The 20,551-nt window shown below is 47.0% G+C and overlaps 2 protein-coding genes across 2 annotated transcripts in view; one reads left to right on the top strand and one right to left on the bottom strand.

The window, feature by feature from the left end:
* Positions 1-2,981, bottom strand: part of myo10 (myosin X) — a 113,776-nt gene extending 110,795 nt beyond the window's left edge. Inside the window, exon 1 of the mRNA XM_029253576.1 lies at positions 2,457-2,981. Coding sequence (XP_029109409.1) covers positions 2,457-2,477 — 21 coding nt within the window. The 5' untranslated portion in view covers positions 2,478-2,981. The remainder of the gene's footprint in view (positions 1-2,456) is intronic.
* Positions 2,982-15,397: 12,416 nt separating this feature from the next.
* The window catches only part of basp1 (brain abundant, membrane attached signal protein 1), a 38,769-nt gene continuing 33,615 nt past the window's right edge, over positions 15,398-20,551 (top strand). Inside the window, exon 1 of the mRNA XM_018757561.2 lies at positions 15,398-15,581. The gene's annotated coding sequence lies outside the window, so the exon portion shown is untranslated. The remainder of the gene's footprint in view (positions 15,582-20,551) is intronic.

A 20,551-nucleotide genomic window follows, 5' to 3' on the forward strand; every position in this document is an offset into this window, starting at 1 on the left:
TGTAGCCGCCGCTTAGCCTCCCCACTAGAGCCATAAAGACTTTTCCAGACTATAATAATCCCTCCACCTCTGCAGCAGAGAGGAACCCATACAAAGTCCTATTTCCTTCCTTCAGCTCCGACTGTCAAGCGAATGTTTGCAACCACCCATCCAAGTTTCTTGAGACCAACATGCGCACATAGATACGGACCAGTGCTGCCAAGAGGTTGCCGGGGACATGTGCGTTTTCCCCTGGAAGAGGCCTTCGGGGGGCCAGCAGATAAAAGCAGTTGCATACACACTCTGCACGGCAACCGAGCGTTTGCAACTAATTATCTGCACCAGGTACTCATTTCCTGGTGGGCGGAGTCAGAGCATAGTCAGGGGCCACCTTGAAGAGCCAATGGCGAACCTGCAATTCATTTCAAATAAATACAGCCAACTCCACAAGTGCTGACAAATAATAACCTGCGTGACCCCGCTGTGTAAATAAAGGTAAGGAACCGCGCAGGAGACGTGCGCAGCAGGACCTCATGTATGTTTGACAGTCCTTCTCAAACAAAACACACTTTTCCATACTTTCCACAGCAGAGGTTCTTAACCGTTTCTAGGCCACGGACCCCTTTTAAGAACTGATGGAAGCTAAGGACCCTTCCTAGGAAAATGTCCGTAAATAAATCTGGAGAAAGTGCCGAGCTCCGTTTATATCACTGAAACTTGATTACCTTCATATGGAATTATGTCATAGATATTAATAGCATGGGAATATTTTTGTTTTATAGAGTCAGTGTTACTTTCAAAGCGAACCTGAGATTCACGGACCCCCTGAATCCCACCCGCGTGCTCTCGATGGGTCCAAGGACCCCAAGGTTAAGGATTCTTGTTCTGTAACAGTGAGAACAGGGGGATGCAAAGCAACAGGCAAAACTGCCGTAAAATAGATTTAAAGCAAAACTTTAAATTGATTTACTAGCATTTCCAGCATCAGCGCTCAAACTTGCCTCCTTCCTCACCTCGCTGTCATCCAGACCTACACGTCATCTAATTCAAAGATGAAAACACAACACGCTTCCTCCGCTTCATCAGACTCATCAAGCTCAGAGACCTTTGCATTTCCAAAAGAGTTCACTTCCTCATCAAGTGCCCTTTTCCTGCAAGACTATTTCTTTGTTTCCAGAAAGATTAGCAGATATTATGCAGGAGACTGATATTTGAAACTGCTGTACAGGGGGCCTCAGTTCTCTTATAAGAAGGTGTCAGCTGTTGATTTTAATAGCTTCTGCACTCGAGAGGCAATGCGCGTTCTTGGAGTCCCCAGCAGTTATTCTCTACCGCTTGAGTAATTAAATATATTTTGTTTCCAAGTTTCATAGGAGATATTGATTCATCGCATCGCCTGGAGACAGTGAATGTGTGATGATTTGTGTTCATCCACACCCACCAGCAAACGTGTAGTAACACACCACGGGTTTCCGCATTCACTGCTCGCTTGGGTCAAGAGAGGGACACAGACAAGGCGGCATCCACTTGTGACACGCAGGTGACACACAAACTGACACTTTTCTCCAGTGTGAGAGACTAGAGCACGGCGTGTAACGCAACTGTTTTCACAGACACTGATTCACAACTCGGTGCCAGAGTCACAGTATCAGGTGGGTGAAATCACAGGATCTGTCGGACGTTTTCAACCCACGCCAAGGAAAAAGCCGTATTTATCAATAAGTTTCTCCATGTTACTCTTCTAAACAACCTAATAATAATAAAAAAAAACACTAGATTTAAAAAAAATTCTTATTGACCACAGTGACGTTTCTTTCGGATTTATTTCTCCTTTCTCAACTTAATAACAAAAATCTGTAATTATATCGTTCTTTTAAATAATAAAGATTCCTAATGAAATGTTCTACATGATATATTAAATGTTTGTGTGTCATATGGAGAATAAAACATTTTACCATCACTCTTAGGAGGACATGCATTGAGCTCAAGTTAAATTGAGTTTCCATGCTTCGTAGGTCTCCAAAATCCCTGCCAAGGGAGTCTGGAGTGTATAGCCTGGAATATATTCTTTATATTCTATTAATAGCTACAGCTCTGGGAGGGGGGGAATAAAGTAAAGGAAATTCCAAGATGTAAGGTTAGTGTGGGCAGTCTTCCAGGACAGCTTGTCCCGTTGGGGTTCTCTCTTCTCCTACATCCAGGAGATCCACTGCATGCACCCATCACAAACAGCACAAAGAAACACTGGGTCAAAGTTGACCAAACCATGGAAAACAGGGTAAAATTCAGGTAGGCAAAGAGGAGATGATCTGCCAGCTCAGCACAGACACATCACAGCTGGAGAAAGAGGAGAAAACGTGGTGAGTTCCTCGTCTTGTCAAAACATCTGCTCCTCACACAAGGACTCACACCAACACACTTCGCCCAGACGTGTTCTTCACCTTGGGTTTACACCCAAGTGAGTTTTGCAGACTTACCACGGTAAAGAAATTATCCATATCCTCTGTGTGTTTAATCCAAACTTGGGGTGAGTGTGTGAGAACCGTCCAGCAGGACCATGTGTGGATGTTTTTTAATTATTATTATTATTATTCTTATTATTATTTTAGTCCTTTTTACATCATTCTTCACGGACCAGAGGAAGGAGGAAAAGCGACTTTAATCCAGAGAAGCGTCTCGATTTGTAGATCAGGGCTCTTCTGGGACACCATGTGTCCCGGTGTCCGAGTGGAGACAGAGCTCCGATGATCTGTGTCCCAACTGGAAACTCTTTCAATAAAGTGGCAAAGTCACAGAGCGCGGCGGCGCTGCGCGCGGAGCTCCTCTCCCATGGACACACACCGGGACGGACACACACACACACTCTCACACACTCTCACACACACACACACACACACACACACACACGCTCACACACAGAGGACAGGGTGGATGGAGGAGAGCTGCGCTGAAACGTACAGGGGAGATGGATTGCGAAGTGCGCGCTCAAGAGCGCACCGAGATGTGGACTCGAGCGCTGGCCGAAGCTCCACCCACCGCGGTTTGAACGGCGCGGTGACTCCGCCCCTCACTACCCCCGCCCCGCCCCCAACTCGGACCCGCAGCCCCCCGCGAGTGCTGCTCGGGCGCGTTTTTAGGCAGATTGTTTCTCTTGTCTTTTCCAGAGGGTTTCAAAATACTAATCATAGTGTGAGTTAGTATTAGTAACTCAGTAACTTTTATTCTCTTTTGCTTTTTTTTGGCGTAACGTGTCACACTCTGTGGGGGGCGTGGTGGCGCAATGGGTTGGACCGAGTCCTGCTCTCCGGTGGGTCTGGGGTTCGAGTCCCGCTTGGGTGCCTTGTGATGGACTGGCGTCCCGTCCTGGGTGTGTCCTCCTCTCCTCTTCTCCTCCTCCGGCCTTACGCCCTGAGTTGCCGGGTTAGGCTCCGGTTCCCTGCGACCCTGTATGGGACAAGCGGTTCGGAAAGTGTGTGTGTGTGTGTGTGTGTCACACTCTGTGCTCAGAATAAGCTTAATAAATAAGTAACTAAGTAAAGAAATAAAAATGTATAATATTATAAGTACATATATAATATCTTCATAATATATACAGGTTGAGTGCATGTGTAAAATCTCTAAATTTGTAGTTACTCCATATAAAGTAAATTTCAGACACACACACATTATGTGTGTGTCACATCGCCTAGGTGGTGCGAGAGGACATGGGTTCGATTCCAGCTCAGTCTGTGCGGAGTTTGCATGTTCTCTCAGCGTCTGCGTGGGTTTCCTCCCACAGTCCCCAAAGACATGCTGTTCAGGGTCCCCCATAGTGTGTGAGTGAGAGAGTGTGTTCCACTGATGTATGGATGAGTGACCCAGTGTAAGTAGTGTATCAATCAGTGTAAGTCACTGCGTTGAATAAGGTGTGTGGGCTGATAACACTAGTACATAGAATTCATTGGAAGTCACTTTGGAGAAAAGTGTCTGCTAAAATACATACAATACATTTTTTTTTAACTTACATTTACTGTTCTGGTCCTGAACACCTCAAAAAACTGCTCTTTGTACCATTCAGCACGCTCTGTGTCACCCTTACAGCCAAAGGCAATGTAGAAAATTAAAAATTAATGGAAAACTTGACGTTTTGGAAACATCTGTCGGTTTCCAGGAGTTTTATTTTGAATGCCTAGAACTACTTTTACGGTGAATAATGTATCTATGATGCTGCACTGACTTTATGGCAGGGAGTGGAAGGCAGGAACAGGAGGATACAATAAAAACCTCTTTCATTGCTGTAGAAAACACATATACTGCACTGCAGAATGTGTGCACCGCCGCAGTAAATTCCACAAAAACAGAACACTTTAAAATAAAAATATAAAACACATTTATTTATATAACCATGGACATATATCCCATCTCCCCGTGGATCTAGCGACAACTGAGCAGAGCAATGCTCACAAATAACAGTAAATATCTGGACAATAACATCCAACAGGAGTACTATAGTAAGATAAATAGATTAGACTAGACTGAAAAAACACAAAATACAACAAAATATATAACGTTATAAGTATATTGTATAAACCACTGGAAGAGATCATTTTGCACACCATGTAGGCGTGAGGTAGGTGAATTCTGCCTTTCCCATAATTGAGGAAACGCGGTGCACACCTGTGAATCCATGAGAATCTCAAAACAAAACTGAAAGCCTTTCTAAAGGAAACCATTAATTTGGCAAGAAATGACAGCTTGCTTGCGTATATATTTTATGATTATTTAAGAGCAGTTTGTGTGTTGAGCCTGGGCAGAGGACTGAGGCTCACAAGGGGATGGCAGTTTTTCTTACAGGTAGAAAGATGACCAGATTGAGTGGGCATCACTCACTCACTCACTCGCTCGCTCGCTCACTCACTCACTCACTCACTCACTCACTCACTCACTCACTCAATAAATAAATAGATAAATAGATAAATAAATCCTCCTGTGACCGTAATTGTACTTTTACACGCTGCACCTGCGCTTAGACCTGAACTGCTATATCACAAGAATTCATGGTTCTGTATGAAAGTGGAACAACATCAATACGTGACTCAATCAGTGGGGTTTAATATGAAAGAGAAACCGAGTTTGCGGACAGTAAGCAAGAGCGGACAAGAAGAAGTCTGGGGCACCGAACACGGTAAAGCTACTGGTGTAGCTTTTTTTTTCGCTGCTTTCTTTGTACCCAAAAGGTTACAGGTTCAAATCCCACCTCTGGCTATAGTATCCTTGAGCAACGTACTTACCCTCAATTGCTCCAGTAAAATAACCTTGCTTTATGAATAGGTAAATAATTCTGAAGTTGCTTCGGAGAAAACATCAGATAAATGAAAACATCGCTTAATTCGCAGTTTTAAATTGTGTCTATATCATCTCTGTACCAAAAAATATATTTACATTTATTCACGTAGCTGAAGCCTTTGTCTAAGGCTGCTTTAAATGTTATTTTTTTCACTAAGCTACTCACACTTACTGTATTCACCCATTTGTAAAGCTGGGTAATTTTCACTTGAGTAATTCAGGGTAAGCACCTCGATATCAGGTACTACAGAAGCAGGTAGAATTCCAACGCAGGCCTTGACTACAAGGATGGCTCTAACCGTTACGCCACCTGCTGTCCCGTTTCGGTGCGCTGCCATTCTCCCCTTTTTATAACCTCAGCACTTTTGCTGAGCAATTTCTTCCAACCTTTACCACATTTTTACTGGCGTGTGTCGGATCAACAGGCGTGCACTGTGGTTTCTACGACAGAAGGTATCACTCAGCCTTATTGTTCTGTTAGCTGGGGCTACCTGGCCCATGTCGACGCGATGACCCTTGACCCACATGCCTGCACGTCTCCTCCACCCCCCGCGGAGCCCCACATTCCTGCAACAATGGCCTTGGAGCTGCTCCCAGCAGGGAGGCGCTGCCGAGACGGGGCAAGGGGCAAATCTGCCTTTCGTTTCCACAGAGGGAAAGCTCTGCTTTGCCAAGATGGTGTTTCGGACTCATCTTGGGACACAAAGCCATATCCTGCTTTTATTCTCAACATAACAGTAGCAGCAATAATAGGCAGTGAACAGTAATGTAGCGGACCACTGGTATGCCGAGGTTCGCGGTGCCGGTTCCCCTCCATCGCTGTGCTTTTGAACTTCTACTCGACCGCCTCGGCCGTCCAAAAAACTCTGGGACCAACTGACTTCGCAAAGGTGCCCGCGAGACTCGTGGAGAGTCGCCAAAAAAGTACGTGATCATAAGGAAATGTATTTTCTCTGCCCTTAAAGCGACACCTCCAAAGGTCCAACGTACTTCTGTTGGAGCAAAACCATAAACGAGACACAAAGTTCTACAAATTTGTTTAACAGACACTTTTCTCCAAAGCCACTTCCAATGAACTCTGTGTAGCATTATCAGCCCACACACCTTATTCACCACGGTGACTTACACTGCTAGATACACTACTTACAGTGGGTCACTCATCCATACATCAGTGGAACACACTCTCTCTCTCTCTGTCATTCACACACTATGGGGGAACCTGAAGAGCATGTCTTTGGACTGTGCGAGGAAACCAGAGTACCCGGAGGAAACCCACGCAGATACGGGGAGAACATGCAAACTCCACACAGAAAGAGAGGGGATCAAACCCATGTTTCATTGCGCCACCCAGGTGCTATAAGACAGCAGCGCTGCTCGCTGTGCCGCCCCAATATTTCAGTAGCAACTCAGCCAATTTTGCAAATTACAGCAGTAGGAAAAAAACACTTGTAACCAGTCTCCTGTGAGGTGGCATAACTGAAGCAAATTACTCAGAGAAGATTCTCAGTTCCACCAGTAGTCAAGCGCTTATAAAATAACTTTAAGGCTTCACTCATCATTAGTTTTCATCATTTATTAATTAGCTGACAGTTTTCTCCAAAGCACCTTATGGTATCAAGTTACAATTATTTACCCATTAATAGAGCTGGGTAATTTTTAACAGAGCAATTTATGGTAAGTACCTTGTTAAGAGGTACCGCTGCAGCAGGTGGGATTCAAACCTGCAACCTCTGAAGACACCAGCTCTAACCACTGTGCTGCCTGGGTTGTCAACCATGGCTCGTGGGGGTCTGGAGCCTACCTTGGAGGCACAGGGTGTTAGGCCATGTGCAGTTACACCCTGGAAGGGCTTTCTGCGCATTTTAGAACTTAGAAAAATTGTATTTTATGAATTGCAGTAATATATTTCATTTCAGATAAATTCCCTCATTCTAACCAGTCATGTTAAACAATCTGCATGTTGGATACAATAGAGTATCCTTTATTTTTACCACATATAACAGGGCGCTTTTAGTAATGTGGAACATGTTTATGTCACATTTTCACATGTACATCTCCAAATTAGAGATTCTGGTGGTGTTTTACATGGTCACAGTGTGATAGAAAAATAAATAAATAAATAAGGCTCTGTGGTAATTAAACTGTGATTTATAGCTACTGATGTCCCCGTCCTGGATCGGGGGGAGAGTGTAATGACCGTGTTTCTCCGATTGGAAGCAGCTCTCCGGTGTCGTCCGCGTGGACCGTTACAGCCAGAAGGTGAACATCTGCTCCAGGTGGTCCAGCTGCCTCTTGTTGCTGGGAGGGCAGCATCCGGAAACCATGGCGACGCTCTTGTGAGGTGAGGTAGTCTTCGTACCCGAGAAGCAGCATCTGTTGAGCAGAGGCCCGGACTGGCGTGAGAGGTGTTGACGTTGGCCCTTCCTCTAGAGCGGTCAGAGACGGAGCTCGGCAAACACCCAGACTCCGCCACCACACCCCCGCAACCTCCTCCCACCCATCCCAGGGAGCTTCCTGTTTCCATCAAGCAAAGTGCCAGTCAAGTGCATGTACGCATCGGCGAACTCGGCCAAGCAGGCCATCTCCCACCAACAGGAAGAGGAAAACAAACATTTCCTCCTCCGTTTGGACGTCACCTAAGATAGAGGATGTGGGCCGGCCTTTCCGCTCCACCAACCCTCACATTCCCCACGAGCAATTGCTGTAAAAGGCCTCCGAAAGAGCCCTTTCCCTCGCTGCTTCAAACAGAAGGAAGATCCAAAGGTTCTATAATTAGAGCTGGGAGGAAGCAGCGCACAGTGTTGCCGCCAGCGATCCCACCTGTTTGTTGTTGGGTCCAGACTCCGCAAAATGGTTTTGAGACATAAAAGAAATGTGCTTCTAAGACATTTAAACACCATGCAAATAATGAAACTAATACAGTGTGTGCACTGACATTATTCTTTTCCCTGACACGGTTTCCAAAGCTGCTTTTACACTGATTTACCCTGTCGCACATCTGGGTAATTTTAACTAGGGCAAGTGCTTTGCTCAATGGTACTAAAGCAGGAGGTGGGATTCAAACCTGGTTCCTTTGAGCGGAAGTGGATGCCTCCAACCACTGCGCCACCTGCTGTCCCCATTTGTGAATGGTTTAAGTCCTTAAGGGTGTAAATCTGTGATTTGTGCCACTAGCTGCTGACAAAGGATGACCGGAGTGTCCCGGGAGTCGTGAAACACACAGACGCAGAGAAGGTCGCGCTGCTCCTTTCAGACGGCAAAGCCGCGAAATGTGATCTTATTTTCCTGCCTGGCTCAGAGTTACCATAGCAACTGATTGACAGCCACCCCCACCAGCCTGGACCTCCACGCTCCACGGTGCGATCGAGCCCAGCGCGGCTGAGGGAGACGGCGAGGGCACCCGCGCGTACGTGGCGCCGCCGAGACGCCCCAGCGTATGCTGGAGTCGCTACCCACAAGCCCCTGCGCAACTAAAAGCTCATTAATTTTTTAGACGAGCTGAAGGTGTGACAGGGAGATGAACAAACACCGCTGGTTCATTCAGAGGCCAAGAGAATAAAGGCCCTCCTGGTAAATATGGTCCACCACGGTCTGCTGTACACTTATTATTGCTTTATCGCTCACTGGGTCAGCATTCACTTTACGCACACTGTAGGTGTAATGTACATACAGCATTTTACTTTATTAAAAATGACTATCTTTTCTGTGGACGTAGGCTCTAACAATAACCTCTCGTTTCGGTGATGGAGTGGGCAACAGACACGTCGGCTATTTAAAGCACTGTACATGTAAACATTTTTGCAGTGTGTACAAAAAAAAAAGAAAACATAGTAAAATAGCTGCTTTATGGTTTCTAGTCCAAACATCAGACTTAAATATTTACAGTATATATATATATACATATATATAGTGGTGCTTCAGCTCACGGTTCACATGTACCAGGGTGTGCTGTATGGGCTGGGTCATGTGTGAATTATCTCTAACCGCTGTACAGCGCAGGGTCGCGGTGGTCCGGAGCCTGTCCAGGAAACACAGGGTGTGACACACACACTATGGGCCAATTCGAGTCACCAATTCACCTGAAGCGTGTCTTTGGACTGTGAGAGGAAACCAGAGCACCTGAAGGAAACCCACAGCAACACAGGGAGATCAGTTGAGCCCCACCACAGGCTGCGATGGATACATCCAAAATCAGTACCCAGGAGGGTGAGACACCAGTGCTACCCGTTGTGCTACCCGTTGTGCTGCCCGCTGTGCCGCCGTGCTGCCAAGAAATGGTTTCATCATCATTCTGACTTTCTTCCAGGTCCTGCTTGCAATTTTCCAGCCACATGCCAGACAAGCCCTTCTGCTTTTGTCCCCCTCCCCATTTCCAGAGGTTTTCTTCCGTGGTAATTAGAGGGTCCGGGGAAACATTCATTAGTCGGAGCAAAACGGTTTGGAATTTGAACATGGTTTTTCCTTTCAGTGTGCAATTTTAGTGAACCCCCTATCAGGTTCCAACTGCTGCGTGTCTTTACTAGTAATCCTTCAAGGTACTTTTTGCCCCAGTTTCCTGGTTAAACAGGGTGGCAGCTCTATAAAAACACCTCCATGCTCTCATGATGTCATACATCTCGACGTTCACACGCTGCCGCTTTCCCCGAAACACTCCGAGTGACATGGCGTGTTCTCCGTAACTCAGTGTGATAGGTTATCAGGAGCAAAGAGGAAGTGAAAGCATTGTGCGACGGGAGGCGAACAGTAAACAGGTGTGAAGGTCATCAGATGGCATTGCGAAGCCGCAACGTTTTTCCTGGCAATTGTAATTGAACACGTGATGCGAGGGTAAATAAGAAGGCAAAAGCTGTGTGCCCTTAAAGATTTTCATTACATTTATTTAGCAGACACTTTTCTCCAAAGTGACTTCTATGTAGTGTTATCAGCCCACACACCTTATTCACCAAGGTGACTTACACTGCTAGATACTCTACTTACACTGGGTCACTCTCTCTTTTTGTCACTCACACACTATGGGTGAACCTGAACAGCATGTGTTTTGAGTGTGAGAGGAAACCAGAGCACCCAGAGGAAGCCCATGCAGACACAGGGAGAACATGCAAACTCTACACAGACTGAGCGCGGATCAAACCCACTTCCTGTCACACCACCCAGGTGCTGTGAGACAAGAGCACTATTCACTGTGCCACCAGGCAGCCCATATACATTTTCTGTGTGCGTGTGTGCAAATCGTGCATTTATATTCATTCCAATAGTTGTGTCTTCTGCAACCACCCCCACCGTGACCCTTGTGTCTGCTCTGCATCCCAAGACAGGACTCCTCAGATGCTCCACCGTGGCGCTCAGTTCTGGCTAGAGAACACACATCCATCCTGAGTTTCTGCAAGGTTCCTTCACCCTGACTGGCCTGCAGATGGGTCCAGCATCCATGCCTTTTCCATAATCTCTTGCTAGACATTCCTCTGGGTATTTGCTCTACAGGCACCCAGCGGGTACAAGGGGGGTGGGGACACCGGGGTTCAGCATCTGCTGAGGAGCCCTATTTGCTGCGGCACATGAGTACGTTAAACAACAGGGCAGAGTGTTTCAAGCCATGGCCATTTCCTCTCAAGTGAGCAAGGAATGTGCGGCATCTCTGCAGGCTCTCCGATCCCTTATCCAGGCTTTCGAGGTCTGGATCTCTGCATTGCAACACTGCCAGCGTATCGTGGGGTGCAGGAGGAATGCCGTCAGTTCCATAATACACAGAAAGGGCGGAAACGCACCCCTGAATGGCTGCAATATATTGAATACAAGCACCGAAATGTAAAACTTGCATTACCTTGAGTTTGTGCGGGAAAATGGGCCTATTGTATATAGTTGCATTGTGGGTAAAATGTAAATAAGTGTTTAACCACTGGGGGGACTAACGGGGAAAATAATGGGGTGACAGTGTTTCTCAGTGGGGGGAGGGGTGTTACAGAGGTTGAGAAGGTTGGTTTGAGGTGTAGGCCCTTAAGGAACTGGGGTTCTTGAACTGGAAAAGTAATTTCTTTGTGTTCTAATAAAATGTTTGTGATGAACCCTGCCTGTGCATCCTTCTTCCAAACCCAGAGTGTTGTGTGCTACAGAAATATTCATATTCTTTACATTATACTCCATGAGGAATGTTAATCAAAGCTTCCTTCTTCTCGGGCTTCTTCAAACTGTCTTCTTCTGTGATGTTTCGGCCAAAGGCGGAGAAAAGGCTCATAGGGAGTATTGGTCGTATGCATTGATTCGAATAAAAGTGTCGCAGTTCATGACCCGTGTCTATATGTTTCCGTCGTCAACGGAATTCAAAGTCGGACTTTTCTTTTCGCAAAGCGTGAGCGCAGAGCTCCAGTGTGGAGACCAGGTGCCATCTAGGGGGCGTTCTGAGAACCTTCCCACCAGCCTGCCCTACTACACACTTTGGGCCTTTTTTGATCACGGAGGAAATTGTCTGACGCTCTGTAGAGCCGGCGGGCGACACCTCCCCTGGGAAGCATTTCACTCTTTGCCCAGCTGCTATCTTCAGCCAGGATTCCTCAGTCATCCAGAACCAGGGATGGGTCTGCCTTTAAAGACATCCAAAGACGTCAAAAATATCATGATTTTGAAGAAAGATTAACAGAACATTGCGTATATGGTGGAAAGAAACAAACTCACTTTACTTAAGAATCACACGTTTGTAGCTCTTTCTCACTTTCTCCTAATGTAATGCACACATTGTATTTCCTATGAGATGTATGTCGCTATGGAGAAAAGCGTCTGCTAAATGAATAAATGTAAAGAAATGTAAATGTAAATGAACATAATGGCTCTGGCCCTTTGAAGAACCACAATGCACAGGGGCCATGCAGTCTAGCAAATGATGCTTCTTTTATCTGGGCATCATTTTTCTGGGGGACAACAGGTAACATAGAGCCATCGTCACACTGCCGAAATGTTCACTTGTATTACTCATATTATTCACATACTGTATGCATATACATGTATAACCCTACTTGGCTAATAAAATGTTAACTACACATGTGCTCTATCTATCTATCTATCTATCTATCTATCTATCTATCTATCTATCTATGTTGCAATCAAAGGACCTGGATTCCAATCACACCTCCTACTCTAATACCCTTCATCAAAGGTGTTTACCCTGAATCGCTCCAGTAAAAGTTACCCCAATGTATAAATGGATAAATCACTGCAAGGGGCTTTATATACAAACCTAACATATAATGTTTCTTTGGAGAAAAGGGTTCATTTATTGAACAAATGGATATGATCTTGATGACTGTGGTGGTTGTGAAGATGGCCTGGAAAATGCCACTGGAGCCCCACACTTTGGTTTTGTGGTGTTACGTGAATGAAGAGAGAGTGTGCTGCTCCTGCCCAGCTTTGCCTGTTACACACAGAGTCTGAGCCCATTCGGGGGGGGGGGGGGGAGTGACAGAACAGCTACGCAGTCAGATCACACACATCAGCTCTTAGAGTCTTCACTGAATCCTGACATGTGCAAACAAGGGCCATTGCAGCTCTTTTAATTCTCCCAGCCGATCTGATGCCTCCGGTTTTACTGTGTTTTACTGTGTACTTTCTAAACTGTCTGTTTAGCCAGTAACACCATCCTATCCTTTGTTGTTGCTGTATGTAGCCTCCAGAGAAGTTTTCTTCTTCTTCTTCTTCTTCTTCTTCTTCTTCTTCTTCTTCTTCTTCTTATTATTATTATTAATATTATTATTATTAATATTAATATTATTATGTTATTACTTGGTGGCGCGGTGGCGCAGTGGGTTGGACTGGGTCCTGCTCTTCAGTGGGTCTGCGGTTCGAGTCCCGCTTGGGGTGCCTTGCGACGGACTGGCGTCCCGTCCTGGGTGTGTCCCCTCCCCCTCCGGCCTTACGCCCTCTGTTACCGGGTAGGCTCCGGTTCCCCGTGACCCCGTATGGGACAAGCGGTTCTGAAAATGTGTGTGTGTGTGTGTGTTATTACTTTATTTATTATTTTATTTTAAGATTTTATGCTTTCAGAATGAACCTCTATAAATCAGTGAGAAATTGCTCTGATTTTCCATGGCCTGTTAGTACTATGGTCGGGCAAACCAGCCCTCCCCCCGATGCGTAGTGTATGACTCGGTGTTCATATCTGCAGCTGCAGCCCGGAAAATTCTTTGGTGTTAGTTAATGAGCAGTAATGCTTTTATTATTTTATAAAGATGAGCTGCAGTTTCAGTCCTGCTGACCAAACATGCCGTGAAGTCTTTGGCAGGTCCTCTGGATCAGATGATCACAAAGGGGCTGGAATACACATTGTCTGGTGACCCAGTCTGATGATGCCTTTGGCTGCCACAGAGAGTAATATATTTTCATTTTATGAAAGTGAGAGGATAATTACTGTGTTACTGAATGGACAACCATGCAGAACTAGCTAATTACTTGTGCCTTGAAGAAACGACTTGCCTTCACCTCTAGGGGGCGCTTTGGAGTCACTGTCGCAGCTCGGACTTTGCAGTGCGCTCTGTGCTCAGCCTCCCTTCGCTCTTCATCTCTGACAAACACTTAAAGCTCTCTAGAGCATCCCCTCTGCTTCTCTATTCGTTATTTTCCCTCCATATATTTTTAAAACCATTCCAGAGGAGCGTAATGACAAGTACTTGAAGACTGATCTCCAGATTCCCAGTTAATCCATGCGCTCATGTGCCAAGGGTATTTACCCAGGGAAACAGCAGTTAAATTCAACTTTCTTTTAGACTTGATGTTGCTTTAATGGTTTGCATTTGTATTAAAGTAAACACAAAAACAGACAGAAGTGTTTACTGTTGTTTTAAAACGGGCACAGCGGACCTGATGCTCCCCGGCTGGTGTACGTATTTATGACAGGTGCCCCCTGTGACCTCTGTGGGAGATGGACTATCAGGGTGTGCATTTCATAAATCACATAAGAAATGAATATGATATTTTCCAGCGCTTTGTTAATGTGCACTTAACCTGGGAAAATAGCTCACCTGACATAGTCACCTGCACAAAGTTAAGGTACGTATGTGTGTGTTTATGTGTGTTTATGTTACACTGCTCTATTGCACAAATGAGTGAATGCCTGTAGAGATTTGAATGCGGAGTCTAAGTCACCTTGAACAAAGGTGTCAGCTAAATACTCATTAATAATCATCGCATGTCATTTTGGAGAATTATATAAATTTAAGCGCAAATGTACATATGTATTTTCATTTGTCACTTAGGATGGCAATATATTTACATGATATAGCATTTTACATGGCTCATTTGGACCTTTTTTCTTGGGAAAATGAAGAACACGTGCACTCCTTCCAGTCATGTTCTGAACACACTCTTCTAGTGTGTGTTACAGGAAGGTGTTCAGAACACGGCATCATGTTTAAATGTGACACACGGGGTTTGGCTTGTACTCCTGTTTATAACCCCCGTCCTCAGACTGATGGTAGTTTAAAAGGTTAGTCAAAATATGACAAAAATTTTCAATGGATGAGAAGATAGAAGCGGCTGAGGTGCGCGTGTGTGTGTCCCTGTGTGTATCTGTCTGTGCGTGTGTGTGTGTGTGTGTGTGTGTGGGGTGGGAGCTGGCTGAGTTCACTAAAATTCTTTGGATAACCTACCACGAGACAACTACGCAACCCTGGAGAATGTCCACACGTTAGGCACATGTGCCATGTTTATTACACGCGTGTCAGAAGAAAAGGACACCATTACATAAGTGGATGAGCAGAGATTGAGCACAGTCACTTCTCCAGAAACTCACACAGCCCTTGCAGGACCAAAAGGGTGCAGTGGACGCTCCCCTCTCCATAGGAGCATGTTATATGTTCCTGACCTAAATGATAAGTGGGTTATAAAATTATGATTTCACAACATTATGTGTACTTGAAATGGAAACCTCACACATGGAGTCCCGGCATATTTGCCTCCCAGGTCAAATGGCTTTGGAATTAACCCTTAATGAGAGGGATCGGGGGGTGGGGGGTGGGGGGAGAGGACATAAAGAGGGGAAAGGGAGCGGAGTGGCGCGGTGCGGTGCGGTGTGGCGTGGCGCGGTCGCGGCGCGGCCCCGGCGGGCGGCTCCACAGCGCCCCCTAGGGGCGGTGCGCGGCGTCGCAGAGACTCGCCGCCCGGCGCGTGTGCGGGAGACGCAGAGAACCGCGCAGACGGAGAGCGCGCCGGGCACAGGCACTGAGCGCACGGAGAGAGCCGCTGGAAACGCACCGCAGAGCGCGCACACGCCGAGCAGGGGGCCGCGGAGCACGGTAAGAGCATCCCTAAAGCCCACAGCCCGCCTCCCGTCACAGCAGCTCGCCTTGCTTTATTTCAGTTTGACACTTGGACAGATTTTTTTGTAACGGCGACATCCCCGTTTTCACGCGTCCACTTGGGGAGCAGCTCGCCTCGCGCGCGCCGCTTCCAATATGGTCTTTTAACAGCGAAACACTGATGAGCGCGACGGTGAAACGCGCGTTCCGTGACGAAGACGCCTCGGACGGGCTGATGCTCGACACCTTCGCATCATTTCGCCGAGGAGCGGATTAGACGAACGCGGATCTGGGATGGGAGAACAGGCAGGGTCGCACAAAGGGGTGTGTGCTCCCTCTCGCGCGCTCCCCTGTCGTTCCACGCGAAAACACTTGACCCGAAGACATTTCCGACGATCATTTTAGCAGGAATGAAAGGAAAAAAAGAGGGGTGGGGGACGAGAAAAAAAAAATTTAAAACATTTTCTTTTCAGGGAGACTGATGTGGCGAGACGCGAGAAAGTTGAGAGCTGGTGATGAGATGAAATAAAATGTGCAAAATGTAAATGTCACGGAGAACGTGGGGAGGTTCATATAGAGAACGAGCATCTTGTAAAAAAAAAAAAAAAAAGATACATACAGCTTTTAATGATATTTCTGTAGGAAAAAGATCTTTTCCAGCACCCCACCCCTTTGTACGGGTCTGGGGGTGTGACACACCAGTGCGCTGCGCACCCTCCGCACACGCGCCATCGTTTTCATTTTTCTCTTTTTTCTTTTTTTTTCTTCTTCTGTTTCTAGCAGGATTTATAGTACATTGTTCCCTCCTATAGAAATACTGTATGTCTGGACGGTGTTGGAGTAAATGATGTGTAGTGTGTAAAACGGTCCACCTAACGCAAACGGCACGATCGATACTCCTTGTTATTTCTCTGATCAGTATTAAAATATTACAATATCATGAACATGACCCACATCGCGTCAAACGTGGAAAATATGAGGGGAAAAAAGCGGCGGGGGGGGATATTCTGGGCGAGCGGCTTCCTCGGACAAAACGGCGCCCTTGCGCGCGACTTACGCTCGAGAAATGAGCGCATGAACGAATGAATGGGTGGAGGCGTGAATGAGTGAGCGCGTGAGCGGACGAATGGGTGAGTCTCGTTAAGTAATTGCTCGGGTCCTTTGTCTCACCGGCGCGCATGCGCACTGGGCGCAGGGTGTGTGTGTGTGTGTGTGTGTGTGTGTGTGTGTGTGTGTGTGTGTGTGTGTGTGTGTGTGTGCGCGTGCGCGTGCGTGCGTGCGTGCGTGCGTGCGCGCGTGCGCGCGACAGACTAGTCTCCTGGTTCCCTTAATCGATCGACTCGATTGACTCGCTTATTGAGTCGAGTCGTGTTCGCAGCTGCACGTTTCTTTCCATTATGATTAGACACTTACGACCACACTGCACATGCAGCAAATTAATTTTATATATATATATATATATATATATATTATATAAAAATATATGTCTATATGTGCGTATACTGTATGTGGATATTTATGTGTGTATAAAATTATATATTTATCATGTATTCTTACATTAATTACATATGGGATTGATATATTATTGCAAATCTCGCTTGGTTTACGTTTGATCCATTTAATGTAAAATAAATATGCATGAATACAGTTTTTTTGTCATTAGCTTCCCTCATTAAAGGGTCATCATTGTCAGTAAATGACAAAAAAAAAAAAAAATGCAATAAGTGGTAAAAATCTTATTGACGGTCTGGATGCGAAGCACGTGTGTGGACTCGCACCCCTGGATGTGAAAGTCATGCCATCTCATGCTTTTGCTAATGCAGATTCAATAAGGGGTGGTAATAGCAAGTGTGTCGGTAAATATGTGGAGATGTGTGAGTAACTGGAGCACAACGTAAGTGTGCGGTAGAAATGGTGTAAACCAGTGCTGAATGCTGCAGACTGGGTCTGAGTGTGCAGCATCTCAGGCTGTGACACCTGCTCCACTGGGACACACTGTTACCCTGTTTCTCTGCTGTTACACTTGGAGGGCAGAATTACAGATGCATGACATATGAGCTGCCAGGCGACTCTCTCCCTGCCCTTGTGGGGAATCGCCACATGGATTCGGTGCATGTAGCTGATAGCATGTTAATGGACATGCGCTTCAGCGTGGACTGTCACGCCGCATCGTGAAAATGGCTTTGGAGTCTGGCTGCCACACACTGCCGAGAACATGCATCGCATTTGGATAAATGGACCATTTTGGGGGTTTGGACCCGACTGCGCTGCTTTGACACATGGACCTAGTGGTGCTGATACTGACTGTCTGTGGCTGTCTGTCAAAGGCATCCATAGGAGAGAAATAGGTGTTCACAATCATTCAGTCATTCATAAATTCTATGTTCGCACACAGCAAGTCGTCCGTGTTCAACAGTCTTATGTTACGGTTCCATGAAATAAACCTCAGAATAATACACTCTACATGAAAGTAAAGTGTGTGATGTGATGGCTCTGTGATATTCATGTGCGTCTTTGTATGGACCGATAATAAGATCCACGGCAGCACTGTGTGGGTATTAAGTGACATGTTGGGGACCGGGATCCTATGGATGGTGGCGTCACACACATCGCTCCCCGTGGGACTGAGAGACAATACAGGAAAAACCCGTTGAATACAAAAGAGATTCATGCAGGGCTTCTTTGAATATATTATATATACAAGGCAACCAATAATGAAAATTCATATTTGTTTAACTTGCAAAGTGAACTCAAAGTTCACATGAGGAAACTGCAAATGCAAAGTTGCCACCATATATTCGACTTTGAATCCTATTGGCTAAAACCTGCCATGTTTTGTCAGTAAGTATTAATATTATTATTATTAGTCGGTTTATTCATTTATTTGGCTGACATTTTTCCCAACTATGCCTACAATGTTAGGTTTTATATCAATTAATTCCATTAAAATTATTTACCTACTTACGCAAACGGTAATTTCTTACTGTATCAACTCAGGGTAAGTACCTTGATTAAGGATAACACAGCAGGAGAAGGGATTCGAACCTACATCTTTTCAGCCATATCTCTATTCCAAATCACTGACTCTAACTACCACACTATCAGCTACCTCCTCCTTGATGTATTATGAGTATATTTAGCGTAGTAAGTTTATTAAGTGTGTTGTGATACTGGACCCCATATTTAGTCACTTCTTTGTGACACTTTCAATTGATGCTTGAGTTCCTTTTAGCGGATTTCTCGACGGTTCCCAAGCAACCGCGTGCCGTGTTTGCAGTTCAACGGCAGGCTACGTGTCTGTTGTGATATGTAAATGGTGTGGTCACACCAGTGCCGTTGGAAGCGGCGATGTACAGGCACACCGGTCTGCTTTACCGTACGCACGGATGGGGAAGAGACAAAATGGAGAAGCTGCGTACCGGGGTTGGCGGCCAGAGAGGCGAGCCGGTAGGAAGCCCCACCCCCGCTGCTGAGAGAGCGAGATGTGGGTGTGGCCTGGGGGGTGGGAGGGGGAGGAGAAAGGGGGGGCGGCCAGTATGGCGGTGATGAGCCTCAGCTGGCGCCCACGGCCACAGAGCAGGGAGAGACACAGGCTCCCGGGAGGTGGGGGCGGTGGTTATTGGTCTAAGCCTTGTCAGAACATGGGGGTAGTGAGTGGGGGCTGTTTGGGGAAAGGTTCGAGTACGGTGGCCTGGATGTGTCAGCTGGGTGTCGGCGGCTGCGGACCCGTGACGGATTGTCCGGCTCTCCCTCATGTTTGGGTCACAGAAAGAAGAGTGGCTGGTCAGCAGTGGCAACTGGGGTCTTCGGAGAGGGACTTGGGAAAAAAAAAACGGTTGAGCCGCAGCGGTCCTGCTGCCGTAATGCGGTTATAAAGACACCGTTTTATCGCCGTTTTGACACGCACTCAGCCATGGAGGAAAACGGGCCCACGGTGTTTAAGGAACATCGAGAGCCCGGCCCCACGGGATAGGAACACGGTGCCGTCGGGCGGCCAAGTTAAGAGCACGCATTCCTCCTGCACCTCGGCCTTAGCGACCAAGGCAACTTCTCATTTTCATCCGAATCACACTATATCATTAAGAGGACAGAAAACCATCTGATGACTAAGTGTAGCCGTAGCTCAAATGTTCAATTACATAATTGGCCCATTTAGAAGGAAGAAGGCATCCAAATCAAACATGGAGAAAATAACGGCTGCCGCCGCAGTTTCGGATCCGCTCCGGAAAAACGAGCGTCGGTACGCCCGGCGTTGGGTACGAGCTCGCTCGGGTCGCGCTAATGGCCAGCAGCGGTGCAGACGCACGAGTTTCGTTCCCGAGGGTGAGGTGCCCTAATGATGCAGGGCGCTAGAGCGCAGATAGGAGAGGGGGACTGTGAACGCTGGCAGGCTCGGCTCTTTCCGTCGCCGCCGTTAGCCAAGGGAAGCGACGAGCTCTGCGAGCGCTGCAGCGAGCCATGTCATTTCTGGGCTCCTGCCATGTTTTCTAATGAGTCCCAGTTCTGTCAGTTTTCATCCAATGGATGAGTGCGGGTGGATGAGGCTCCTGCAGGAATCCCACAAATGTTCCCTGGGTCGGTGCCGAAACACGGGAGCCTGGCCTCGTGCTGGCCCGAGGGGGGCGGGGGTGGGGGAGATGGAAAGAGCCCCCCCATCGCGGTGGGGAGGGGACAGGAAGGTGGTCCGGTGCTGAACCTGGGGGGGCACTAGTTGCAGATCTGCAGCACCGGCACTCACGTACGTGCGCGACGCTCCCGGACCACCGGACCCCGACTCTGTCGCCGTCGCCCACCCGGGCCAGACAGAGAGGGGACAGCAAGTCTGGCTGCTGATGTGACAAGACTCGGCAGTCTGATGGAGCCGGCAGCACCGGGCAACCGAGGGGGGGGGGGGGGGGCGGGGCCAATGTAATCCGCATCTGCCCGGGGATGATCTGGCGAGCTGTCAATCATTTTCGAAACGCTCT

The sequence above is a fragment of the Scleropages formosus genome, chromosome 7 (genome assembly GCF_900964775.1).
Source record: "Scleropages formosus chromosome 7, fSclFor1.1, whole genome shotgun sequence".
NCBI lineage: Eukaryota > Metazoa > Chordata > Actinopteri > Osteoglossiformes > Osteoglossidae > Scleropages > Scleropages formosus.